General features: G+C 41.6%; 2 protein-coding genes across 3 annotated transcripts in view; one reads left to right on the top strand and one right to left on the bottom strand.

The window, feature by feature from the left end:
• Nucleotides 1-805: 805 nt before the first annotated feature.
• SCML2 (Scm polycomb group protein like 2) overlaps nt 806-27531 on the top strand; it is a 118567-nt gene continuing 91841 nt past the window's right edge. The window contains exons 1-5 of one of the 2 annotated variants that reach the window (XM_050775221.1): nt 806-939; nt 17305-17350; nt 20781-20849; nt 26368-26438; nt 27257-27491. In XM_050775221.1, coding sequence (XP_050631178.1) covers nt 17329-17350; nt 20781-20849; nt 26368-26438; nt 27257-27491 — 397 coding nt within the window. In that variant the 5' untranslated portion in view covers nt 806-939; nt 17305-17328. The remainder of the gene's footprint in view (nt 940-17304; nt 17351-20780; nt 20850-26367; nt 26439-27256; nt 27492-27531) is intronic. The other variant, XM_050775222.1, reaches the window with a different exon arrangement.
• Nucleotides 15641-15769, bottom strand: LOC126945316 (thymosin beta-10-like). The gene has a single exon (XM_050775223.1). The coding sequence runs from the start codon at nt 15767-15769 to the stop codon at nt 15641-15643; it is 129 nt and encodes a 42-aa protein (XP_050631180.1).

Here is a 27531-nt window from a genome sequence, read left to right as displayed (position 1 = left end):
GAGGGACAGATGTTTTTCTCCGGCATTCTGTTTGCTGTAATTTGTGCTGAGAGATTCGCTGGTCGTTTTGAAGCGATTTTTACGCCCCCTCCTTGGTGCGACCTCCACTTGCGCTATGGGCCCTGCCTGGTGGGAAAGGCAGCGGGCAGAAGGGACCCCAAAACGCACTCTCGGGGATGCTCCTGAGTCAGTGAGCAAGTGATTTCCCTCTGCGGGTTCATCTAGTTCCCGTTAGCTCAACCCTGGGTTTAGAGGAAGAACGAAATCCAGAGAGTGAAGCTGGGAGGGGAATGCGTGGCAAAAACTCATGGAAAAAAAAAAAAAAAAAAAAAAAAAAAAAAAAACCAACCCAGTTTCAAGGACTATGCTGCAACCCGCCAAGCGGTGGCTTTGCTTAAGCTGCTGTAACCAGCTGCTTCTCCCTGCTCCTCGAACTTGCTTGAGTTCCGAGGGAAGCGCCTGCTTTTCGGGTGCGTGGCCAGGGTGGGTGGTGGCCAGGATTCGAAGGCGACGGCGAAGGGGAGCGAGTTCCTGGGATGGAACTTGACGCGGAACCCGGGGTCCCATCGAGGGGCTCCCCACGGCCTCGGGTGCTTGGGCTGCGATTGGTTTTTCATTTGGCATAGGCGTGGGGGGTAGGAGGCAAAGTGGCAAGGGCTTTCCCGGGCTCACAGTGTCTCACGGTCCGCCACTGCCTGCGGTGGCGCTTGGCTTGACCCCGACTCGGGCCCAGCACGAGGCGGCGGTCAAAGGCCGTGCTCGCAGCAACCGCACGGCACGCGGGTCGGCCGCGCGGGGGGCGGGGCGGCGGTGGCGGTTGCGGGGCATGCGCGGCTCCGCGCGCGGCTTCTCAAACATGGCGGCGGCGGTGTGAAGCTCGGTGCCGGCTCGCGCGATCGGTGGGACAGGATTTCGTTGTTTTCACCGACGAGACTGGAGGTACGTGGTGATTCCGGGCCCCGTAAGGAATGGAGAAGCGGAGCTGTCTCCCGGACCCTGACCGTTGTCCGTGGGCGGGCGGGGAGAAGCCATCTGCGCGCGTCCCGTGCGAGGAACGCCCCCTTAAGATCCCGCCGATGTCCCATCGCAGCTCGGCCTCGCGCTTCGGTCTCCCGCCCCAGGCGCCCTCCGCGGACGCCCGTAAGCCGCTCTCGCGCTTCCCCTCACGCTGCCCCGGGGCCCCTTCGCCGCTGCGGGGTTTGGGCGCCCGGCCGATAGCTTCCATCCGTCCCCTTGCCTGCAGCGCGGACAGCGCCCTCCGGCGCATCCTCCCTGTTAGGTAGCGCTGGGCTGGGGCCCGGGAGGCGTCACGGTGGGCGGCGGGGCCGAGGAGGGAGGTTGACTTTGCCTGGTCTGGGCTAGGATAACTTTTGGAGCTTGGGAGGGAAACGTCTGCCCGGAAGGATGCGCCTGTGGCGGCGGCGTGCGGGCGCGGATTCTGGTGCCAGGTGCGCGCCGCCGGGCTCCTGGCGGGGGCTGGGGGCGCCAGTGGCTCACCCTAGCGGTGCAGCGGGACCGGAGGGCGCGTCCCGTCCGGGGCTGGCGGGGAGGCGAGGGGGGGCTCTAAGCCTCCTGAGGGGACGAGAGACGGCCGCGATGGCCGTGCCTCGCGGCCTGACCGAAAAAAAGTTGCTGCCTTCACTTAGAAACAGTCCCGAAATAGTTTCTTACCTTTCTCCCTTTTCCCACTGGATCGTGCTTGTGCCCCATCCAGGTGTGAAGAGCCGGAGGGAGAACGGGTCTAGGCGAATTTGCTCGATTTTGCGCCTCGAGGTTGTACATAGATAGCGTCCTGGGCCGACCTGTAATTCGGCTCCCCCACCCCCCAAATGTTTGAGCAGCACAAATATTTACTTACAGGCTCCCATTTGAGACTATTGATTTTTTAAAAAGAGGTTGTTAAACATTTGTCAAGCATCAGAAAGTGTGATTGCAATTTGAAATTTGCTTCTTGTTTGTAAATTAGGAGATTAACGTTTATGACTTACTTTAGGGCATCTCTGGAAAGTTAATGGATCGGTTAGTGGGGGTAAACTGAGGCAGGGAAAGTAAATAACTTGCTTATGATCATATGATTTACAGAACTATTGGAGATAGGTGTTTTTTTTCCCTGAAACAACTTCAGATGCTGCTACATTTTAATGCCCCCAGAGCTATTCATATTTCTGTTTTGAGGGATACAACATTTATGGAGTACAACTGCCTATGATGAGCAATTGTTTTATAACAATGGTTCATAAACGCATATTTAATTCTTTTCAGTAATAGTGTAGGGAAATGTTTTTCAATAATGACGATTTTGCCTTTTTTCTTACTCATTAAATAAAGTATTTCCAATGACGAATGTGCTTTCAGGCTGTGTGTGTGTGTGTGTGTGTGTGTGTGTGTATGTGTTTTCTATTTAATGGGAGGAATGTGAAAATAAGCTTTTGGAAATGAATCCAGTGGGATTTTGAGAAAAGATTGAGTTTATGAATATTCACCTGATGCCTTGTATTTAGCTTTATCTGTAACCTTTAAAACAGTCTGAGAGAATGTAAAGAAAAAACACCATTTAAACTGGCTTTGAAAGTTTTGAATAAACTTTATATCATGCAGCCATATGAGCTTCTTAAGGATGTATACTTGTTTACCCCAGAGAACCTGATTTGCTTTGGAATTGGTAGTTGGAAAAAAAGATTAATATAACTCTACTGCATTGTATGTGCCGACGCTTTGAAGTTGAGTGTCATAACATGTACAAAAAACAATGGAGTCAGTCTAAAAAAAGATGTATCAGTTTTTCTTATGAGGTGGTTGATCAGTCCATTTGATTTATGATTCCATCAACACATCTTTTTTTTTTGAGACAGAGTCTGGCTCTGTCGCCCAGGCTGGAGTGCAGTGGCGCGATCTCGGCTCACTGCAAACTCCGCCTTCCGGGTTCACGCCATTCTCCTGCCTGAGCCTCTGGAGTAGCTGGGACTACAGGCGCCCGCCACTGCACCCAGCTAAGTTTTTGTATTTTTAGTAGAGACTGGGTTTCACTGTGGTCTCTGTCTCCTGACCTCGTGATCCGCCCACCTTGGCCTCCCAAAGTGCTGGGATTACAGGCGTGAGCCACCGCGCCCAGCCCATCAACACATCTTTATTAAGTACCTGTGCTGTCTTTACGATGGAGTTCAGTTTATTCAGAGCCCACTATGTGTCTATGTGTGCTAATTTCTGGGTGTCTAAGGCTTTCCACCCATAGTTTATTCCTGAAAATTTCGGGGGGTTATAGCTAAAAAAACAATTCGAATGTAGAACAAGTATTCCTTTCATTCAAAGGGCGAACTCGAGAAGTCAGTATTTTTGTCGTAATTCTCCAAACAAAATTCTGAGTGTAACTGCAAATTATTTCTGACTTAGGTGATATTAACTTTGTGATTTTTTGGTTAGGATTATATAAAGCTATATATTTTGATGAGATTATTTTCTGGTTCAAATAGATAACATACTGGTTAAGCTTGAGGGGAAAAATGAGTTGCTGGTATAAATAGAAATCAGTATGTGCTCTGGAGATTGGGTAATTTTTAATACTAAGCAACCTCACTTCTATTACTAAGTAGTTTAAGCTGTAATTAAGTTTTAACTGGTATTTTAAGGCATTTTGTTTTTTCAAAATATTGCAGAAATCTCTGAGCTGAGAAATAACAAATAAGGGTTATGATCTTCAGCTCTAAGCCAGATGTGACTCTTATTTTCTTTTGGGCTTGTTCCTTTTTAGCTGCCTGCCTGTTCCTCCCAGATGCTTCCTATCACCCCTCTTCCTGCCCCTGTTCCCTTCGCTGTTGGTGTCTGTTTCCGCATCAGTGAAATGGTCAGGGTAATCCTTTGCTGCCTCACTGAGAAATAATTAATGATGATAAAGTGCCTTGAAAAGGCTGAGTAAATACCAAGTCTTTTGAATTAACATGATGTAGCCACTTGTTCCATTTAAGGAAGAGCCAAATTCCAATTTTAGTTTGAGATCTTGGGGGTGGGAGAGAAAAGTTTCACTTGAATATTTTACTGCCTTTCTTTTTGGGTTAATAGCAATGACTTTTGTAACTCTAGTAACTGGAACACGGGTGGATACAGCAGTATCCTCTGCTGTTTGCCTTATTAGTCACCTCTAGTATTTTTTTTTGGCCTGGTTATCCTGTCTGCCATTTTTCTCCTGCTATTCTCTTTCCACTTGTAAATGGAAATCTGAGGTAGTGGTGGTCTCTGTTAGCTCCCCTCTCGGGGTGGGGAGGGTAGGTCTCACTGTCTCCTCATAGTCATATTCCTGATTTTTAGGATATACAGGAACAAAGTGGGGTCTGCCAGCTGTCAACCCTAGAGCTATGAGCTGTGGTGCAAATATTAGTCTGGTGTTGCCAGAAGGTGTTTTCTAGTTTGCAGTGGGCAAATCAAGCATCCCTAGTAATTTTAGAACTCTCAGTAATTAATGTCTGAGAATTACTACATAATACCTTAGAATTTGAACTGATTGTTGATTCCAGGAACTAAAAACCTGGACATTTTGAAAATAGCAAATGTTGGTGATTTTTTTTTTTTTTTTTTTTGAGACGTGCTCACGCTCTGTTGCCCAGGCTGTAGTGCAGGGGCGTGATCTCAGCCCACTGCAGCCTCTGCCTCCTGCGTTCAAGCAGTTTTCCCACCTCAGCCTCCCGAGTAGCTGGGATTACAGGGGTGCGCCACCGTGCCCAGCTAATTTTTGCATTTTTAGTAGAGACAGGGTTTCACCTAGTTGGCCAGGCTGGTCTCAAACTCCTGACCTCAGGTGATTCTCCCACCTTGGCCTCCCAAAGTGCTGGGATTACAGGTGTGAGCCACCATGTCCAGCTCCATGTTGGTAATTTTGAAAGAAGAGTTTATACCCATCCCTGGCTTTGGAGCTTAACATTCATGATCTCTTTGTCTTGGGGAAATAGATAAAAGAAACCACTGGCGTTTATCTTAGATTAAAATGGCATAATTTATACCATTATATGAATACTGGTATAATTTAGTGGTAAGTACATTTTTTAGACTCTTAATCTTAAGTATATTAGGCTTTGGTTACCATTTATAAATAGAGTTTGTGGTGGTTCTTTTTTGATACAGAGTCTTGCTCTGTTACCCAGGCTGGAGTGCAGGTACAATCTTGGCTCATTGCAACTTCTGCCTCCTGGCTTCAAGCGATTCTCCTGCCTCAGCCTCCTGAGTTGCTGGGACTATAGACATGTACTACCACTCCAAGCTGAATTTTTTTTTTCCCCGAGATGGAGTCTCATTTTGTCACCCAGGCTGGAGTACAGTGGCACAATCTCAGCTCACTGCAACCTCTGCCTCCCACGTTCAAGTGATTCTCTTGCCTAAGCCTCCCAAGTAGCTGGACTACAGGTGTGCACCACCGAGCCTGGCTAATTTTTGTATTTTTAGTAGAGATGGGGTTTTGCCATGTTGGCCAGGCTGGTCTCAAACTCCTGACCTGAGGTGATCCACCCACTTCTGCTGCCTCCCCAAGTGCTGGGATTACAGGCAGGAGCCACCAAATCTGGCCTTTTTTTTTTTTTTTTTTTGAGAGTCTTGCTCTGTTGCCCAGGCTGGAGTGCGGTGGTGTGATCTCAGCTTACTGCAACCTCTGCTTCCTGGGTTCAAGCAATTCTCGTGCCTCAGCCTCCTGAGTAGCTGGGATTACAGGTGTGCATCACCATGCCCGCTAATTTTTGTATTTTTCGTAATTTTTATTTTTAGTAGAGATGGGATTTCACCATGTTGGCCAGGCTGGTCTCGAATTCCTGGGCTCAAGTGATCCTCCTGCCTTGGCTTCCTGAAGTTCTGGGATTACAGGTGTGAGCCACCTCGCCCTGCCAACGGTGGTTCTTAAAAATAATTTGAAAACATTTTAGAAACTGTCAAGATTTGAAATGTGTATGTGTTCTTTGGTTTTCATGACAAAGGCAATTTTGTTTATTTTGTCATTATGTTGTCTATACCTTGGCAATCTTAGAAATAATACTGGTAGTTATTTATTTATTTATTTATTTATTTATTTATTTATTTATTTTTGAGACGGAGTCTTTCTCTGTTGCCCAGGCTAGAGTGCAGTGGCACAATCCTGGCTCACTGCAACCTCCGCCTCTGAGGTTCAAGTGATTCTTCTGCCTCAGCGTCCTGAGTAGCTGGGATTATAGGCGTGTTCAACCATGCCCAACTAATTTTTAAAAAAATAATTTTAGTAGGGACGGGGTTTCACCATGTTGTCCAGGCTGGTCTCGAACTTCTAACCTCAAGTGATCCACCTGCCTCGGCCTCCCAAAGTGCTGGGGTTACAGGCGTGAGCCACCGCGCCCGACCAGGAGAGGTTTTAACATAAGCAATGGAGATATCTTATTGTGTGAAAAATGAAATATTTGAGGATCCTGTAGCAGTGAATATGATGGTGCTGTTCATCTTAATATCATGATCATTTGACCTAGACTACATGAATTCCTTATTTGAAGAGTTAAAACCTTTAGAATAAGCTTGACTCTGTGTGAGTAAAGACCTGGGAAATATTTGAAGATAGCACTTGATTACCTACTATTTGTGACCTGTGTTTATAGCTACAGCTCTGCCCCCTCCTAAGTTTATAGGAGCAAATTGTTGTTAAGAGGGGAAAGAGAGTGCCCACTTTCGGTGGTAATGTACCGTTGTAAACTTCAGAACTTCAGAAGTTTACCGTTGTAAACTTCAGAATATTACAATTCTTGGGCATACCTTGAAGATTCTTTCATTTCTCAGAGAAGAGTTTGTGGGGCTCTCTGGTTGTGTTTAGAATACACATTTGATTTTTCTCAACCTCTGTTTCTCATAAAGATTAACTGGTGTGAATTATAGACAAACAGCTCCATTTGGTATGTACCTTATAGTCTTGACATAGTTTTTTAAGTGTATTGACAATGTGCTTGTTTTTTTTTTTTTTTTTAAACATTTGGCCACTTTTCCTACCTTTCATCAGTTTTAGCTGATTTAAGATTTGATTATATATTTATTTTTAAATACTGAATCAAATGTGTTTCTTCTTTTCAGTTCTCTTCGTCTTTGAATACAGTTGGAAACATGTGCCCTTTGCTATGAACTGTTGCTTTTTTTTCTTTTGAAATATTTAAAAAAATGTTATTTGCAGTGTTTTTCTCCATAATGTTATTTGAAAAGCAGTATAGTCAGTATTAATTTTTAACTAACTTGATAGAGTTTCATAAATCTGTTCAAATGAAACATCTTTGGTCATTAAAAGAATTAAGATATAGTAGACAATAAATAGTATATTTAGATATTGTTTGGTTTTAGATTACTTTAGAGACTCTGATTTGAGATTTTTTTGTGTGTTGAAACTTGAGAAGTTGTAGATATATTTGAATGGGTAATTTGCTGACACCTGCCTATGTTTGAGGTATTTTCAAGGATGTTTAGTTTTCTGGTCTTTTCAGATTGTGGTTTATTGCATGCTTTTCTGCAGTCTGTTGTCTAGTGGGGATTGTTGTTGTCATCATTTCCATGATTTCTTGTAGGGCCGGTGTTAGAAACCATAAATCTAGACTGCACTGATAATAGGAACAGCCTGTAACCAGATCCAGTTCTTTTGTCAAAATGTCGCACCATGAGCTGCCTGTAGTAAATTGACATGCCCTGCCATTAACTCAAGTCCTTCACAAATGTCAGTGGGTAGCAGGTCTTTGGGCAGTTAGCTTGTAGCTGTGCTTTAAAACCTTAGGAATTTACAACTATAAACTGGGATTTTGGCAACCCTTGACTTATCTTTAGTTTATCTGTTTTCTGACATAACATACTTCTTCACTAAATACATAGCTTTCACAGAAATCATTTTAAAATTGCAAGTGATTAACTTACAGGTTATGATTTTTTTGGATAACTTAAATTAGAAATTTTTGAAAATAGTTAAGTCTTCTTAGGTTTGTTTTGACACAGAAAAAGATTAATTACTAATTTGTTTGGGGTGGACTTTACTAAAGCATAATTTAAAATTGCTCCTTTAGAAACCTTAATTTCCTCTAGAAGGCTTGATTTGATAAGTTGTTGCTACCAAAAATGTTCTTCGATTTTATTTTTTTTTACAGATTTCAGAAATATGGAGATGAAAATGTTCCTTTTTTTTTCTTTTTTTTTGAGACAGAGTCTTGCTCTGTCGCCCAGGCTGGAGTGCAGTGGCATGATCTTGGTTCACTGCAGCCTCTGCCTCCCAGGTTCAAGCAATTTTCATGCCTCAGCCTCCCGGGTAGCTGAGATTATAGGCATGTACCACCACAGACGGAGTTTTGCCATGTTGGCCAGGCTGGTCTCAACCTTCAGACCTCAAGTGATCCGCCCACCTCGTCCTCCCAGAGTGCTGGCATTACAGGCATGAGCCACTGCGCCTGGCCCAAAAATGTTCGTTCGTTCGTTCGTTCTTTCTTTCGTTCTTTCTTTCTTTCTTTCTTTCTTTCTTTCTTTCTTTCTTTCTTTCTTTCTTTCTTTCTTTCTCTCTCTCTCTCTCTCTTTCTTTCTTTCTTTCTGTCTTTCTGTCTTTCTGTCTGCCTTTCTGTCTTTCTTTCTGTCTCTCTCCCTCTCCCTCTCCCTCTCTCTCTCTCTCTCCCTCCCTCCCTCTCTCCCTCTCTCTCCCTCTCTCCCTCCTTCCCTCCCTCCCTCTCTCTCTGTGTCTGTCTGTCTGTCTCTCTCTCTCCCCTTTCTTTCTGATGGAGTTTTGCTCTTGTCACTCAGGCTGGGGTGCAGTGGCACAATTTTGGCTCACTGCAGCCTCCGCCTCCTGGATTCAAACGATTCTCCTGCCTCAGCCTGCCAAGTAGCTGGGACTACAGGTGCCCGCCACCACACCTAGCTGATTTTTGTATTTTTGATAGAGATGGGGTTTCACCATGTTGACCAGTCTGGTCTCGAACTCCTGACCTCAAGTGAGTCACCTGAACTCAGCCTCCCAAAGTGCTGGGATGACAGGCGTGAGCCACCGCATCCGGCTTGTTCTTTCTTAATATTGATTAGTCTTAATTCAGAGATAGAATTTTAGTTTTAAATGTAATTACAATATTAGAGTTTAGTGTTTTTCTGATTACTTTTATAACTGTTAGAAAATGTGACATTTGATTGTTTACTTGAGTGAATTGAGTAGATACTTGTGGAATCTTAAATTGATGACTCATGTTCAATTAAACAAAATTGTATATGACTATACAATGGAATATACACTTTTTCTATCCTGTGTTAGGATAATCACTATTACCAGAAACAAAATCTTAGTTGAAAGAGAGAGCTTCTCTTGGTCAAAGAAAAATACACAACTACAATGTATTTTAATTAAATCAGTATTTTTTTTTTTGCATTTAGGCGTAAATGTGAAGTACTTCTTGAAACAAAATAATAAACTATTTTCAAGTTAAAAACATAAAGATGTTGTTTTATGCAGTTAACTCAGACCTTCCTCTTCACAAAAAAGGAGGGCATTTTTGTTTGTTCAAGTCTAAAAGTAGTATCTTTATAACAAGATAGATTTAGAAAGGAAAATAACCCTTTCTGTCTGTGCTATTTAATTAATCTCTGGTAAATTGTGTACGTATAATAACTTCCATCACTTATTCCAACATTTTCTTTAAAACACCAGCAAACATATTTGTGAATCTCTCTTATCCTTGAAACTTCTTATACTGTTGATAAACTCAAGGGGATTTGATGAGACATTTTTTTCAATAGATTATTTTGTGAATAGGGACTGTGTCTTTTTTTGGTGAATATTGGTTTAAAGCACATGTTTTAGTTATACCTGTTATGTAGTTGGCATTTATAAACTGAATTCTATAATAGTAACTTATTTATATGGAACCTGTCTTTTTGAGACCACAAACATCCTAGAAAGAGATAAAATTCAGAATAAAAAAAAAAGACCAATCAACTTCTGGGAAAGAGAGAGATATTGGAGGTGGGGGATTGTCTCAGATCTCACAGAATTTTCTCCTTGGCCCATTGAGACTTGTGTCTAAATTAAGACAGCTGATTTGATATTGCAGGAAGGAACAGAGAACACCAATAACAGCCAAAAGAAAAATCTCAGTTGAGCGCCGTGGCTCATGCCTGTAATCCCAGCACTTTGGGAGGCCGAGGCAGGAGGATCGTTTGAGCTCAGGAGTTTGATACCAGTATGGGCAACTTAGTGAGCCATCGTCTCTACTAAAATTAAAAAAAAAAAAATTAGCTGCCGAGCTTGTTGGCACATGCCTGTAGTCCCAGCTACTTTGTGTGTGTGTGCGGGGGGCGGGGGGGGGGGCAGGGAGGGATGCGGGGGGTGTGCTGAGGCAGGACAGTCACTTAAGCCCGGAAGGTCAGGCTGCAGTGAGCCCTGATTATGCCACTGCACTCCAGCCTGGGCAACAGAGTGAGACCCTGTCTCAAAATAAAAAAAAAAAAGAAAAATTTTGTCAAAAAATTGTTTTAGGCCATGCATGGTGGCTCACACCTCTAATTCCAGCACTTTGAGAGGCTGAGGCAAGAGGATTCATTGAGCCCAGGAGTTTGAGACCAGCCTGGGCAACATGGGAAAAACCCGTCACTACAAAAAATACAAAAATTAGCCAGGTATGGTGGTGTGTGCCTGTAGTCCCAGCTACTAGGGAGGCTGAGGTGGGAGGATCACCTGAGCCCGGGGAGGTTGAGATTGCAGTGAGCTATGATCACTCCACTGCACTTCATCCTGGGCGACAGAGCGAGACTCCATCTCAAAAAAAAAAAAAAAAAAAAAAAAAAAAAAAAAAACCCTGCAATATTCTGGTTCTATATAGTTTAGATACAAGCAGCCTATAGCACAGCAGAGTTTACTCATTCAGCAAACATTTTGGGGACCCTAGTATGTGATAGACACTGTGCTCATTATTCTGAAGGATATAAAGAAGAACAAGATGTGATACTGCACCCAGTAGCTTATTGTCTATCAGAGGAGAAAAGGCACTTACACAGTTAAACACAACAAAGGCAATTTTAGCACAATGGTTAAGTATTCATGAACCTAGATTCAAATCTAGCTGGGTGATCTTGGGCAGGTGTTTGAGCCTCAGTATCCTTAACTTTCAAATGAACATTAATGGACATTAATAACAGTATCTACTCTGTAGGCTTGTAATAAGCTTTAGATAAGAAAAAATATATATAAAAGCCTTAGGGTAGGGTACCAGGCATTCATTAATAGCAAGAGCTCAGTAAGTAACAGATCTAAGTATTATTATCACCACTGCCAACACCATTATCATTGGATCTCTGGGAACATAACTTCTGTTTTCTCCTGCCCTCATGGATCCATTTTTTCTAGGGTATCTGGCATATTACAATATCTCCTTATATTAGTGTGTTTTCACACTACTGATAAAGACATACCTGTAACTGGGCAGTTTATAAGAAAAAAGAGGTTTAATGGACTTACAGTTCCACCTGGCTGGGGAGGCCTCACAATCATGGTGAAAGGCATGTCTTACAGGGCAGCAGACGAGAGACTGAGAGCCAGGTGAAAGGCATTTCTCTTTATAAAACCATCAGATCTCCTGAGACTTATTCACTACCATGAGAACAGTGTGGGAGAAACCACCTTCATGATTCATTTATCTCCCACCGGTTCGCTCCCACAACATGAGGGAATTATGGGAGCTACAATTCAATATGAGATTTGGGTAGGGACACCAAACCATATCACTCCTTATTTCTCCCTTTCAAAGCATGTATAGTGTATTGGAGCCTTGTCTTTTGGCATTTGACAAACTTAGGTTTGAATCATTTTTCTTTCACTACCAGCTTCCTGACCTTGAGGAATCAAAATTACTTGGTAACTGCTAAGACACAAGAGGAGAGGAGTCAGAGATGACTTCTGATTCAGAAAGATTGAGGGTTTGTAATGCTTTTAAAAAGAGGAGCTCATTTTGATGGCAAGAATTTGGTTATTTATGTATTTATTGTTTTATTATTATTATTTTTAGAGACAGGGTCTCACCATGTTGCCCGGGCTGGTCTTGAACTTCTGGGCTCAAGCGATCCTCCTGCCTTGGCCTCCCAAAGTGCTGGGATTACAGGCGTGAGCCACTGCACTTGGTCTTTTAAAAAGTTTTTTATTTTTTAAGTTTCCCACGAGTCACAGGGAATGAGAGTTTGGTTTTGTATTTTTATTTTTTTAATTTTACTTTTATTTTTTTTCTTTCTTTTTTTCTTTTTTTTAAAAAGAGGCAGGGTTTCACTGTGTTGCTCAGGCTAGTCTCGAACTCCTGAGCTCAAGCAATCCTCTCGCCTCAGCCTCCCATAGTGCTGGGATTACAGGTGTGATCATGATCTGGCCCAGGTTTTTTTTTTTCCTTTTCTTTTTCTTTCTTTCTTTTTTTTTTTGAGACAAAGTCTCGCTCTTTTCACCCAGGCTGGAGTGCAGTGGCGCAATCTCTGCTCACTGCAACCTCCGCCTCCCGGGTTCAAGCAATTCTCCCTGCCTCAACCTCTGGAATAGCTGGGATTACAGGTGCCCGCCACCACACCTGGCTAATTTTTGTATTTTTTAGTAGAGGCGGGGTTTCGCCATGTTGGCCAGGATGGTCTCGATCTCCTGACCTTGTGATCCACCTGCGTTGGCCTCCCAAAATGCCTGATTACAGGCGTGAACCACTGCGCCTGGCCGTATTTTGTTGATTCTTATGTTCTCTCAGGTTGAAATTCTACAGTTGCATTCATTTTATAACATCTGACCAATGGCCTAAAGTTGAAACAGGCCGTGGGAAATCTTTCTCTCTCTTTTTTTTCCCCTAGTGAAACCGAACTGAACCTAGAAACTGGGAGATTTCTTGCTGTCAGATTTGTTTAGTTCCTGTCCTTGCCAAAATGTTTACCCTTACTGAAGATCACTGCTCTCCAGGCAGTGATCTTTAATTAGAGACTCAAGGTATACCTTACTTTATCTTAAAAACAAAACAAAATTAAAAAAAAAAGGAGGTGGGGTACACCAAAGAAAAAAATAAAAAATAAAGGGAAAAGAAAAGAAAAAGAAAAAAACTCTCCAAACAAAAAACTCCAGAAAATAAACAAATAATGGAAAGGCCCTGTAACCTTAGAATTATAGACCCATTAATTTGCTAAATAGTACTTTAAAACTGTTTTTCTCAACAGACTGTAGAATTTTCTCCAGAATCAGATAAGAGTAATGGGGGTTTTAGGCTTAATAATTCCACTATTAATCACTGTTTACATTGTTTAATTGTGTTGAGAAAATGGTTTAAAACAAGAGTTTTCAAAGCATTTGTTGATCTTTTATCAGCTCTTAGTTCTGTAACAAGATACAATCTGCAAAACAAATGGTTGTGTAAAAGATTGCAGATTGTCCATACTTGTTCAGAGCTTCTAGATAAAACTGCTAGATTAAGTATAACCGTAGTCTTTTTTTTTTTTTTTTTTTTTGAGATGGAGTCTTGCCCAGGCTGGAGCGCAGTGGCATGATCTCGGCTCACTACAGCCTCCACCTTCTGGGTTCAAGCAATTCTCCTGCCTCAGTCTCCTGAGTAGCTGGGCTTACAGATGCTTGCCACCATGCCTGGCTAATTTTTGTATTTTTAGTAGAGATGGGTTTTCACCATGTTGGCCAGGCTGGCCTTGAACTCCTGACCTCAAGTGATCTGCCCGCCTTGGCCTCCCAAAGTGCTGGGATCACAGGCATGAGTCACTGTGCCCAGCCCAACTGTAGTCTTTTGGTAAATGAAATTTCAATGTCAGACACTATGAAGTACTATTAACCTAACCTTTTTTTTTTTTAAGGCTTACTTATATTTGAATGTTTTTTCACACAGTGGAATTGCTCCTAATATGCATTAAGTGAAGCAACCTCTACTCTTTATGTTGCCAAAAACAAAAACAAAAGCCTGAAGCTTTTAACTTTTTTTAAAACCAAAAATTTTTCCCCCATGTATCGAGGAAAGTTATTTGAGGGTCTTTTTGGAACCTTTCTTATAATGCCGAAGCAGGTTCAAAGTATATTGAAAGCAAAGATAAGCTTTTTTGCAGTTTTCCTTGCAGACTACCACGGTGGAAATGAGATGTGTCTTCATTTCTAAAAGAATGTCAGGCTTCTAATTTTTCCCAGAAAGAGCTGTGCTGTCTGCCTCTATTGCCACATATATTTCTATTTGAGACACTCTGAGGATTCAACTAAGAATCCGTTGATACTATCCATCCTTTACCAATAGATTATAGTAATCTTCCTTTCTTTAACATCTATAACGTCTATCCTTGTGACTGAAAGACAGGTGAGTTACAGTGTAATGCATTTTAAGAGGGACAATAGAACCTTTTATTTTTTCTCAAGTTATAGTCAAAGATAGTTTCTATTAAATTAGTCAATATTCTTTTTTCCTTTTTGAGACGGAGTCTCGCTCTGTTGCCCAGGCTGGAGCGCAGTGGTGCGATCTCGGCTCACTGCAACTCTGCCTCCCAGGTTCACGCCATTCTCCTGCCTCAGCCTCCCGAGTAGCTGGAACCACAGGCGCCCGCCACCACGCCCGGCTAGTTTTTTGTATTTTTAGTAGAGACGGGGTTTCACCGTGTTAGCCAGGATGATCTCGATCTCCTGACCTCATGATCTGCCCCCCTCAGCCTCCCAAAGTGCTGGGATTACAGGCGTGAGCCACTGCACCTGGCCGTCAATACTCTTTTTTTTTTTTTTTTTTTTTTTTTTTTTTGAGACGGAGTCTCGCTCTGTCCCCCAGGCTGGAGTGCAGTGGCCGGAACTCAGCTCACTGCAAGCTCTGCCTCCCGGGTTTATGCCATTCTCCTGCCTCAGCCTCCCGAGTAGCTAGGACTACAGGCGCCCACGACCTCGCCCGGCTAGTTTTTTGTATTTTTTAGTAGAGACGGGGTTTCACCATGTTAGCCAGGGTGGTCTCGATCTCCTGACCTTGTGATCCGCCCTTCTCGGCCTCCCAAAGTGCTGGGATTACAGGCTTGAGCCACCGCGCCCGGCCGTCAATATTCTTTTACATCAGAATCTTTGCAGATTTTTCCTAGTATTTGGTCCTACGGAAATGTTTGTCTTTTTTTCTGAATTTCTTTGTATATAACCCAAGTGTTTTCCTTTTTGCTTTTATCTACTAGGAAGCCCAGAGGGAATTACTAAATTTTTCCCAACTAACTAGTACATTTTTATTTTATTTTGTTTTTTGCCATGATCTGTATTTTCATTATTCATGCAAATAATTTTGTTTTGTTTTGTTTTCTTTTTTTTTTTTTTTTGAGATGGAGTCTCGCTCTGTCGCCCAGGCTGGAGTGCAGTGGCGCTTTCTTGGCTCACTGCAAGCTCTGCCTCCCGGGTTCACGCCATTCTCCTGCCTCAGCCTCCCGAGTAGCTAGGACTACAGGCGCCTGCCACCACGCCTGGCTAATTTCGTGCAAATAGTTTTCTATAATATCCTGGGGCAAACCAGAGAATTTGGCAGTCTGATTGGAACCATAGGGACCCTCAGGCTGGTGGCATCAGCGTGGAGTGCCCAGGTTCACAGCACAGCTTGTGGCTTGTGTCCATCTGGCGGTGATTCTTCCTCCACATCACTACTGCGGTCTTGAAGATGACAGGGGTAGGGAATCCTCTAGGTGCTTAGGAAATTTCACTCTGCTTCTGCTCAGTGGCCTCTTTGGTCGGCAGGGTGTTCTCCTGCATCTCTGTTTTCTTCAGCTTGGCCGTATTGAAGCTGGCAATTTCCCCCATGTCTGGTTTGTTTGCCATTTTCTTAAAACAATCCTAGTGGGCAAACCAAGGCTCTTGGCCTGGGTCTGGGGACCAGCGCTCCTTTCCACATTCCCTGCCAGTGCCTCTCACTGTGGCACTCCTGCCGGCAGCCCGAACGCCTAGGTAGTGTAAGAGAAAGATGCAGAAGCAGCAGGTTTTGGGAAAGTGATGCTTGGGTGTAGGTCTGTTGAATCAGAGGTACAGAAGGCTCTCTAGTTGGCTTCATTGTTTATTATTATTTTTTTAAGAGGCAGTCTTGCTCTATCTCCCAGGCTGGAGAGCAGTGGCGCAATCTCAGCTCAGTGCAACTTCCACCTCCCAGGCTCAAGTGATTCTCGTACCTCAGCCTCCCGAGCAGCTGGGAGTTCCGGCGTGCGCCATCACCTTTTTTTTTTTTTTTTTTGAGACAGGGTCTCACTCTTATGCCCAGGCTGGGGTGCAGTGGTGCAATCTTGCCTCACTGCAGCCTTGACCTCCCCAGGCTCAGGTGATCCTCCCACCTCAGCCTCCCAAGTAGCTGGGACTACAGGCATGTGCCACCATGCTCAGCTAATTTGTTTTTTTACTTTTTGTGGAGACAGGGTTTTGCCATTTTGCCCAGGCTAATCTTAAACTGCTGGGCTCAAGAAATCCACCCGCCTTGGCCTCCCAAAGTGCTAGGATTACAGGCATGAGCTACTGCACCCAGCCTATGAATTTATTCTTCATAGGTTTCCTTTAAGTGCCAGATTACCTTCAGTTATACACATCATCATGTTCTTATTATAGGCACATGGAGTAATGACAGGATAGATAGCCTTTTGCTATATTAGGTTTATCCATGTACATTTTTAAAATAGCACTTACGTTGTGTTTTGTTCATATGCTTATTTCTGACTAGACTGAGATCTTGAAGGCCAAGGACAGTCTGTTATTTATCTTTGCTGCAGAATGCCTGACATATTGAGGACATGCAGGAAAACTTTGAATTAATGAATTATAGCTCAAAATACACAAGGCTTCTAACAAATAATTCTTGTTAGACTTGACTCTTGCAGTTCTTACAGGTTTTCCCAACATAGTCATAATTCTTGTACCTCTTGGCAACATGATGTAGCAGAAGTGGGCTTCCTGGGATAGGCCGCAGTTTGAATCCTAACTTTGCTAACCTATCAACTGTTCTTTTTTACTCAATTAATCTTAAAAATTGAGTCATAATTTACATGCCATAAAACTCACCCTTTTAAGGTATATAATTCAATGATTTCTAGTATTTTCACAACAAGGTGTACAACCTTCACCACTATCTAATTCTAGGACACTTTCATTACCCCACAAAGGAAACTTCATACCCATACTCATGCCCATTAGCAGTCATCCCTCAATTCCTTCTTCCTCCATTCCCAGGCAACTAGGCATATACAAATCTTACCATTTTTCTTCAAGGGAAACAGATTAAATTGATCTGGCCTTATAACTGACTTCTAATGCTCTTTACCCTTCAGAAATGTATTATGCTAAAAGGAGGCATTAATTGGTTTTTCTCCCTGTAGGAAACAACACCAAATACGGATACCATGGGACAAACAGTGAATGAAGGTAAGATTTACTTGCTAAAGGTAATAATGTTTTTAGTTACTCATTTGGAATGAATATCTTCTGGTATACTGAACTTTTGAAATAAAGCCTTTAAAAAATAAATTTATAGGAGATGCTAGGTGCTTAGAATTTGAATTTTAGAACTGAATAGCTATTAAAGGTCACTGTCTTTCCTTGCTAGTTATATAAATGAGAAAACTAAAACTTAGGGAGGTTAAGGTCATACAACAGTTTGTGACAAAGCCAGGATTAGAATCCAAAGAGTGATTAAAAAATGTTTTATCCTGTTTTGCTCTATGAGAAGTCTGCTCACTATTCCATGAATATGCCACACTCATTTGCAGTCAACTTTGTGTTGTATCTTCCTTCCCATAGTACATTCTTTACACATTGGCCTTCCTACATCCTGTTTCTCCTTTAAGTGCTGTATCTCTCATGACTTCCTCTGGCTGAATGCTGAGTACTAAATGCTGTTCTCTAATTTTAAGTGTATCAGTTTAGTGTAGTCTCTTAACTAGATTCTTAGCTTCTCTAGAAGCTAAGCATGCCTTTACAGTTTTACTTTGTTTTCTATTAGAAAAATCTTTCTGTAGAACTATTTAGTAAATATAAATTTGTACTTTTCTTGTGCAGATTCAAGTTTGGCTTTTTGGTGGAGGAGGAGAGGATAAGATGACTTCATAAGCGGTGTTGTGTATTTCTCACAGTAGACTCCTAATATGTAGTTATCTCTCTCTGTCTTTTTTACAATTTTTATTTTTATTTTATTTTTTGAGATGGGTTTTGCTCTGTTGCCCAGGCTGGAGGGCAGTGGCATGATCATGGCTCATTGCAATCTCTGCCTCCTGGGCTTAAGTGATCCTCTTGCCTTAGCCTCCTGAGAGGCTGGGCCACAGATGTGAGCTACCATGCCTGGCTAATTTTTTGTATTTTCAGTAGAGACAGGGTTTCGCCATGTTGGCCAGGGTGCTCTCGAGCTCCTGACCTTAAGTGATCTTCCCGCCTTGGCCTCTCAAAGTGCTGGGATTATAGGCGTGAACCACCGTGCCTGACCTTTTTTTAAAACATATTTTTTTTACAGAGATGAAATTATCAGACTGAAGTGCAGTGGCGTAATCACAGCTTACTGTAACCCCAAACTCCTGGGCTCAAGTGATCCTCCTGCCTTGGCCTCCCAAGCAGGTGAGGCTGCAGATGTGTGCCACCACACCTGGCTAATTAAAAAAAATTTTTTTTTTTGTGGAGACTGGATCTTGCTGTGTTGCTCAGGTTGGCCTCAAACTCCTGGCCTCAAGCGATCCTCCCTCCTTGGCCTGCCAGAATGGTGGGATTACAGATGTGAGCCATCGCATCCAGCCTAGTTATCTCTTCACATCACAAAAAGTCATGGATGGCTCTTTTCACATCACAAAAAGTCATGGATGGCTATTGCCTAGATCCATTCATTTATTAGTAGTTATAAAATGAAGGTATTCTATCATTCTTCATTAGCCAGAAAATTTCTATATAGAGGAACTACCTTTCTTCAACCACTCAGTTGAAATCATTTAAACAGAAAGCAGCTCATATGTCCCTCTCAAGTGTTCACATATCTTGAAGAGTCACTCAGTCATAACTAGTAAGTAGATCTGTTACGTTGAATGGCATCGTTCTTAGATCCTTCTTTAAGAAGTTTTTCACTTGACAATTAGAACATCAATAAGGGTAAAACAGCAACAGATGAAAACACAAGTTTAAATCCATGAGTTCATAATGATAATAAAAAGCAAAACAAATAAAGCTTACTGGTCATCTGTGGAGAATACTAGAGATCTAGCTTATCACTTTGAAAACTAGAAAATACAGGAAAATAATAAAATGTTGATTGTGATTTCTCTATGTGATCCGTGCCTTAAGGTAACTGAATGGTTGAAGCATGGAAGCTTCTCTCTATAGAAGTTTTCTGGCTAATAAAGAATGATAGAATTAGAATACCTTCATTTTGCAACCATTCATAAATGAATGGATCTAGGCAATAGTCATCCACGACTGTTCACATCACGAAAAGAGAGATAACTAGATATTAGGAGCCTCCTGTGAGAAATACACACCACCACCTATGAAGTCATCTTATCCTCTCCTGTCCCACCAAAAAGCCAACCTTAAATCTGACCAAACTCTTCTGGATTGAAATATGAATGCCAATTTAAAGAAAATACAAGAACCAGAGGAACCCAACTCTGTGGGGAGGTAGTCAGCAAAATCCAGATGCGAAAACTTGAAAGGACCAACCGACTGGTATTGTCAGCAAAAAAATTGTAAAGGGAAAGAATAAAAATGAGAAGAAAGGAGGAAAACGCCTGTAGATCAATAGAGGCCTAAGAGACATATCAACCATTGCTATGTGTGTAGACTTATTTGGGTTCTGAATCAAGCACACACACCGAAAATAGTTAAGACAATTGGGGAAATATGAACACTGGTTATTTGATGATTTTAAGGAATTATGGTTAATTTTTTAGATGTAATAAAAGTATTATGCTTAAATTTTAAAAAATGAATCCTTTTAGAGATACATACTATATATAATACATGTGGATGAAATGGTACATCTTAGATTTGGTGAGGTTACAAGGTCCAGTGTTATTTGAGCTCTTTAGCTTAGCACCAAGAAAATCTCTGCGCAGTCCATTGAATTACACTGTATTGTAGCTTCTCTGTTATGTTTTGAACTCTCAAAACCATCCATTTTGTTTCTAGGACATGTTAATTTAAACATTGTAAAGATCAATCAGCTCATTTTGATTTATCGATGCACTGAATTTTTTTTTTTTTTTTTTTTGTGATGGAGTCTCACTCCGTCACCCAGGCTGGAGTGCAATGGCGCTATCTTGGCTCACTGCAACCTCTGCCTCCCGGGTTCAAGTGATTCTCTTGTCTCAGCTGCCTGAGTAGCTGGGATTACAGGCGCCCGCCACCATGCCTGGCTAATTTTTTGTGTTTTTAGTAGAGACAGGGTTTCGCATGTTGGCTTGGCTGGTCTCAAACTCGTGACCTCATGTGATCTGCTTGCTTTGGCCTCCTCAAGTGCTGGAATTACAGGCATGAGCCACCGTGCCCGGCCTGATGCATTGATTTAACAAATGCTTGAGAGTGTTGCGATGCCAGGTCCTGTTTTAGGCACTTGAGGATACCACAGTGAATGAGATAGACAATAAAATAAATAAATCTCCACCCTTTTGGAGATTTCATTTGAGTAAAGTGAGACAATAAAATAAATGAACAAATTATAAAATGCATAGTATAATAGAAAATGGTAAGTCCTACGTGGAAAATGAGGGTATTAAAAAACTAAAATTGGCTATTTAACATTTTTTAATTTATATTTTTCTGAGTGCTCTTTCAAGCTGTTGCTGTGGCCTCCCACTATTGCTATTTTCTTTTTTATTAGATTCCATGGATGTCAAGAAGGAGAATCAAGAGAAAACTCCTCAGTCAAGTACATCTTCTGTACAAAGAGGTAGGTTTTAAAGTAATTTAATACAGCATAGTTTTCTTCCTCACTAGTGTTAAAATTAACTTTAAGTGCAAATTTTCTTATTGTTTTGATTTCTTATTGTATAGTCTGTATACCGTAAACTTCTGTAAATATAAAATCTAATAAGAAAGGTCAAAAATTGTATTTTATTTTGAAAATTTTACTTTGGTTTTACTTAGAGATTAAGTTGACATGGATTAAGTAAAAAGGTAACTTTGTATATTTCAGTGCAAATTTTCCTAAATTATAGGTATCTAGTTATTAATTGCCATGTATATATTACCAATTTAAAATAATTTGGTTATTAGCAAAAACCCTTCTAATGTTATAGTCAATGTGAAAGCTTTTTTTTTTTCTGGCCATGGTGACCTTGGGCACATTACTCAGCAGCTCTTAGACTCTTTTTCTTCTTCTTTCTTTGAGACAGAGTCTTACTGTGTCACCCAGGCTGGACTGCGGTGGTGTGATCTTGGCTCACTGCAACCTCCACCTTCTGGGTTTAAGTGATTATGCCTCATCCTCCCAGGTAGCTGGGACTACAGGCGTGCACCACCATGCCTGGCTAGGTTTTGTATTTTTAGTAGAGATGGGGTTTCACTGTGCTGGCTATGCTGGTTTCAAACCTCCGACCTCAGGTGATCCACTCGCCTCAATCTCCCAAAATGCTGGGATTACAGGCGTGAGCCACTGCGCCCGGTTCTTTTTTCTTCTTTATAACACAGGGATAATGATAGTACTTATCTCATGGTACTACTGGAAATAAATAGAGGAAATGAATTTAAAGCACCTAATATAATGCTTAGGCATATAGTAAGTGTTCAGTAAATGTTAATTTATTAATTCATGTTCCTTATTATGAACAGCACGTGTATAATATTGCATCAGAGACACTCAGGAGATGTAATAGAATCTGATGCATTGGCTTGCTTTTAAATGAGAAAATAAGTCATGTACACAAAAGGCATTAAAAAATAACATAGCAAACTGTTGTTTTACCAGACATTTCCAGAGATTTCTTGCCCCTTGTGTTTCTGTTGTATTTGCCCTGCCAGCCCCAGTGCAGAGCAGTTCACCCTATGACTTTCTGTTCCTATGTGAAGATTGCCTGTAGAGGTAATCCCCATGGAGTTGTTGTCTCTCACTATAGCTGGGCCCTCAGTGCTCCCTTAACTTTCTTTCCCGTGGCCTTATTTGTTCTTCAACTCTTCCCTGTAACCCCCAAATCCTCTGAGCTTTGAAATGGAGGCCATTGAATTAGACTGTTCTTTATCCCTACAAACTCCTCTCCATGTGTTTTTAAAAATATAACAGCTTTACTGAGATAAAATTCACATATCATATAATTCACCTATTTAGAGTGCACAATTCAGTGGTTTTCAGTATGTTCACAGAGTTGTGCAACCACCACCACAGTCAACTTTAGAGCATTTTTATCCCCCTAAAAAGAAATCCTGTACCCATTAACAGTACTCCCCATTTCCCCCTAGTGCCTCCTCTCTCCCCCAGCTCTAGGCAAACACTGGTCTACTTTCTGCCTCTATAGATTTTCCCATTGTAGACATTTAGTTAAAAAAATAGATTACTTAAGTTGATAGCCATCTGCAGATACTTCTCAGGCCTGGGCCCTAACATCCTATTTTAGAAATCAGTGAGTGACTACCAGAAGATAAGCTCCAAGAGAGCCAGGGTTTTAATCTGTTTTATTAACTGATGCATCTGCAGTACCTAGGACAGTCCCTGGCACATGCTGATGACCTGCTATGGGAATCCAGTTATGAACAATACAGACATGATTCCTGCCCTCTTTTATTGACTGACTGATTGAGACAAGGTCTTACTCTGTCACCTAGGCCGGAGTGCAGTGGCATGATCATGACATATTGCAACTTTGACCTTCTGGGCTCAAGTGATCCTCTCACTTCAGCCTCCTGAGTATCTGGGACCACAGGCGTGCACCACCATGCCTGGCAATTTTTAACAATTTTTTGTAGAGACAGGGTCTCCCTGTGTTTCCCAGGCTGGTATTGAATTCCTAGGCTCAAGCGATCTGCCCACCTCAGCCTTCCAAAGTGCTGGTATTACAGGTGTGAGCCACTGCACCCAGCCTCTTACCCTCTTTGAGCTTAGTGGGAAAGATAGAAATCAACAGATGCCTAATTATAGTTGTGATAAATGCTGTGAATTAGTGGATGCTGATCATTCAGCTGAGAAACTTCTATCTCTAGGTATTTTGCCCATCTTCACATAGCTTGTGATCCCAAGGATAGCACTGGTGGAAGACATGATTCTGATTTACTCTAGGGAAGACCAGGGGAGCTCACATGGGTTATATTCAGTGCAAAAAGATGTTGAAGCTAATGTGTGGACTAGAATAGAGTGCAAGTAAAAGAAGAAGAGAGACCATGGGCATATGTGAATAACAATCAGATCACAAGGTTATATATGTATCGTATCAGTTCCCAGGCCTCTCTTCTGAGGTAGAATACTGCCCCCATCCCCAATCTGTCAATGGAGATATGATGCAGAGGCAGACTGGGACCTCAGGCTTAACTAAGACTTTCTGACTGTTTTGACTTCCGGTTGGGAATTCCAGTGGTGGTATTGATGTAGATGTGTCAAGTCTAAATTAGTAAAGCCTGGATCTTTGTGTGTTTCCCCTATGTTATTGGTAGAGTCTGAGCATGTGGGCAGCCAAGATGAACAGTTTTATCAAGATGATTAAGAATTTTGCCTTATGGAAAAAAGGGAAAAACAACAACAACAACAAAAAAACCTGAGGCTCCAAATGGCAAATGCTGGATATGGTCATTAACCAGTAATCTGATAGAAAATTATATTGTAGAGCACTAGTATAAAGGATTTGCCAGCTCAAATTGTAGCCCATTCAGACACAAATGGTAATAGAATATTTTTAAAATTTGTGTTATGGAGATGAATTAAGTATTTTCTAATATTATTGAAAAATTTTACAAATGTCGTTGGTTTATGGAAGAGTGTTAGTTCTTTGGGTATTCATTTCCTGCTTGTTTTACACTGAGTTACACTCTTTTCCTCCAGGGATGTCAGCTTTGTAATGACATCCATCCATCCCAACTAAATGTTTTTTTTTTTTAGACGGAGTCTCCCTCTGTTGCCCAGGCTGGAGTGCAGTGGCGCGATCTTGGCTCACTGCAACCTTTGCCTCCACCTTCCGGGTTCAAGCGATTCTCTTGCCTCAGCCTCCCAAGTAGTAGCTGGGAGGCACCCGCCACGACGCCCAGCAAATTTTATTTTATTTTATTTTTTTCTTAGTAGAAATGGGGTTTTGCCATGTTGGCCAGGCTGATCTCAAACTCCTGACCTCAGGTGATCCGCCCACCTCGGCCTCCCAAATGCTGAGATTACAGGAGTGAGCCCCTGTGCCCGGCCCATTTTGTTCTTTTTAAATGCTCTCCAAGATCATATGGTAGTAGAGCTTCACTTAGAATCTGTAGTGCTAGGGGTCAATCACTGAAACATCTGCTCTGTTTAGTTTTGAAGCCATGGATTTCAGTTTTCACTTTTGACAAAGTTATTCAGTATTAATAAATTTAAGCACAACTATGACTTCTAGTTTTATAATGTGCCGTTTATTGAGTGACTTACATATATGCTACTTTATTTAGCTCTCAACATATCTAGTACCATGTACATTACTTTTCCCATTTTATAAATGAAGGAACTAAGGCTAAGAAAGTGAATGACTTGCTTAGGGTCACATAGCTAGTAAGAGGTAAAGCCATACTGGAAGCAGGCAGATCTGACTCTAAAGCCCACATTCTTTTTTTTGTTTTGAGATGCAGTCTCACTCTGCCACCAGGCAATGGTGCGATCTCGGCTCACTGCAACCTCCACCTCCCGAGTTCAAGCAATTCTCCTGCCTCAGCCTCCCAAGTAGTTGGGATTACAGGTGCCCACCACCATACCCAGCTAATTTTTGTGTTTTTAGTAGAGATGGGATTTCACCATGTTGGCCAGGATGGTCTCGAACTCCTGACCTCAGGTGATCCACTCGCCTCAGCCTCCCAAAGTGCTGGGATTACAGGCGTGAGCCACCACACCCGGCCCTAAAGCACACATTCTTAACACTCTTCTCTGATGCATGATTTTCAATGCTGGTGGTGCTTGCTTCACATCATCTGGAAGTGGAATCAAACCCAGTATTTTCTTTTAAATGAAACAGTCTCTTAGATCTATTAAACAAAAACAAGGTGCAAAATGTTATGTGTGACATGCTTAATACCACATATAGTATGTATACATACATATGGAAATGCATACACACATATGTAATGGTGGCACACTGGAGCTGGTTCACACCGGCTTGGGAGAGCCAATTGTGTACATCTTTTCCCAATTTGGTGGTTGGTGGTTTTACCTTGGCACCTTACAGTCAACCATGGTGGTCATATTTACATCACAGAAATCTGCAAACGCTATCAGTCAGGTTTTTTGTTGTATTTTCCAGAAAGCTGGTGGTTAAACATTATCAGCACTCTGTAGGTTTTTTTTGTTTTTTGCAAGGGGGGAGTCATCTAAGTATATCTTTTGAAGGAAGTGTAAGAAGCTGGTAAACATAGATTCTTCCAAGAAAGAGAACTGTCAAACCCAATATTTTTATAGTGAGGAAATTTAACAAGAGTATAGAAAAGCCTCATGAATGATGAGAATTAAACATCATGTGAATTACTAGTTCGTTCACTACTACTATCAAGTCTTTTTCTCAGTGTCTTGACAGTCTGGCTGGCACAGTGAAATGATATGTTCAAGCCAGACAATGTGCTCTGCTTTCTGATCTTCTCTTCTAACATTATAATATGTCATGAAGACTAAGGAAGGACAGCAAGAGTCTGTAGAAAATGTAGGTCATTAAAATAATCCATATTAGTGACTGTACTGATGACTGGTTTATTGCTTTGTTCTGCCACCATCTTCTTGACACTCTGAATGGAGATCTAATAGTCCATTGAGAAACTACTCTGGTTACTGGATTTTTTTCTTTCCATAAAGCATTTCAGGGGTAAAATTCTGTTTGACCACACACTAAACACCTTTAGCTCCCCATGAATAACAAAGAAGTGCCTTCACATTAATGGAATAAAGTGGTGAAAACATATTTATCGAATAAATTTATATTAGAGACAGATGGGTAGACTTTGCTATTACTCTGTAACAATTTCTTTGGTTATTTGTAACATCCACATTTTTAGAATCACTGTGCTGTAGTCCACATTACAATGAGAGTATCTAGGTTATAATTTATAGCTGAGCCATTATTATGAGGATATCATCTGATCTTTTATTTTTATGCTGGTCATGAAATGTAGATCAGGATGTTTGAATCTACTCTTTTGAAAGTTTGTTTGTTTTTTTTTTTAAAGAGGCATGGAACTAAAACCCATTTTAATCCTGAAAGTTGTATATACTAAAAATTACATTGTATATGCTTTAAGAAACTATTTTGTACATGTGTTTTTTCCAGATGATTTCCACTGGGAGGAGTATTTGAAAGAGACTGGGTCTATAAGTGCTCCTTCAGAGTGCTTCCGTCAGGTATGCCAAGATTCTGTAGCTGTTGGTTAATGTAAACTATTAACTTGTTGGAGGATGTCTGTGTGATTGTTAGATTCTGGTAGTGTGAGGAGATAGTGGGATTGTGGTAATGCCACTTAAGAGCCAGATGGTCTCTTTGCATTCATGAATTAAGAACTTACTCTATGTCAGGTATACTAAGCTTTATGATTGCCCATCTGGCAGGAAAAGCAGACATGTAAATAAATAATTATGAGAAGTGTGATAACTCCACACTGGAAGGGCTCACAGGAGAGATGCTATTTGAGATGGTTGGAATGGGAGGAAGGATATTCCAGGCAGAGAGAACATCTAAAGCCAAGGCACATGGGCATGAAAGCATCTGAGTATTAAGGGATGGCTTGGGGTGACTGGAGCACAAAGTGGATAGAGGCGATAATGTGGAAATGAGGTTAAAGTTGTGGGGGCATTTAAACTGTGCTGAGGAGTTGGACTTTATTATAGGCAGTGGTGAGCTGCTGGTTGGCTAATTTCAAGGGGAATGGCCTAATCAGATTCTTACTTTAGAAAGCCACTCAGGGTATATTTTAGAGGTTGTATTTTTGTTGCCTGGAAGTGGGCAGATGAGTGAGAACAGCAGTAGGTAGTGTTTTTATGCTGCATGTCAAGCCAAGGAGAGAATTTGAAGATCTTTTGCTTGACTCTTACAGCTCTGACCTCACTTATCATCCGCCGTGACTGTTATTTAAAATGTTCCTCAGGTATTCTGGTGACATAGCTATCCATGTGTCTCGTCTTATAGTTGATGCATTTTAACCAAATTTTATTTATATGTATAGTCTCAGATTCCACCTGTGAATGATTTCAAAGTTGGTATGAAATTGGAAGCCCGTGATCCTCGCAATGCCACTTCAGTGTGTATTGCTACGGTTATTGGAATTACTGGGGCCAGGTTACGGTTACGACTGGATGGTAGTGATAATAGAAATGATTTTTGGAGGCTTGTCGATTCCCCAGACATACAACCTGTTGGGACATGTGAAAAGGAAGGAGACTTACTTCAACCTCCACTAGGTAAGAAGAAACAGTTTTAAAAATAGCATATTCTTTCTAA

The sequence above is a fragment of the Macaca thibetana genome, chromosome X (genome assembly GCF_024542745.1).
Source record: "Macaca thibetana thibetana isolate TM-01 chromosome X, ASM2454274v1, whole genome shotgun sequence".
NCBI lineage: Eukaryota > Metazoa > Chordata > Mammalia > Primates > Cercopithecidae > Macaca > Macaca thibetana.
Note: the sequence above shows the minus strand (reverse complement) of the source record. Positions and strands in the feature narration are given on the sequence as shown.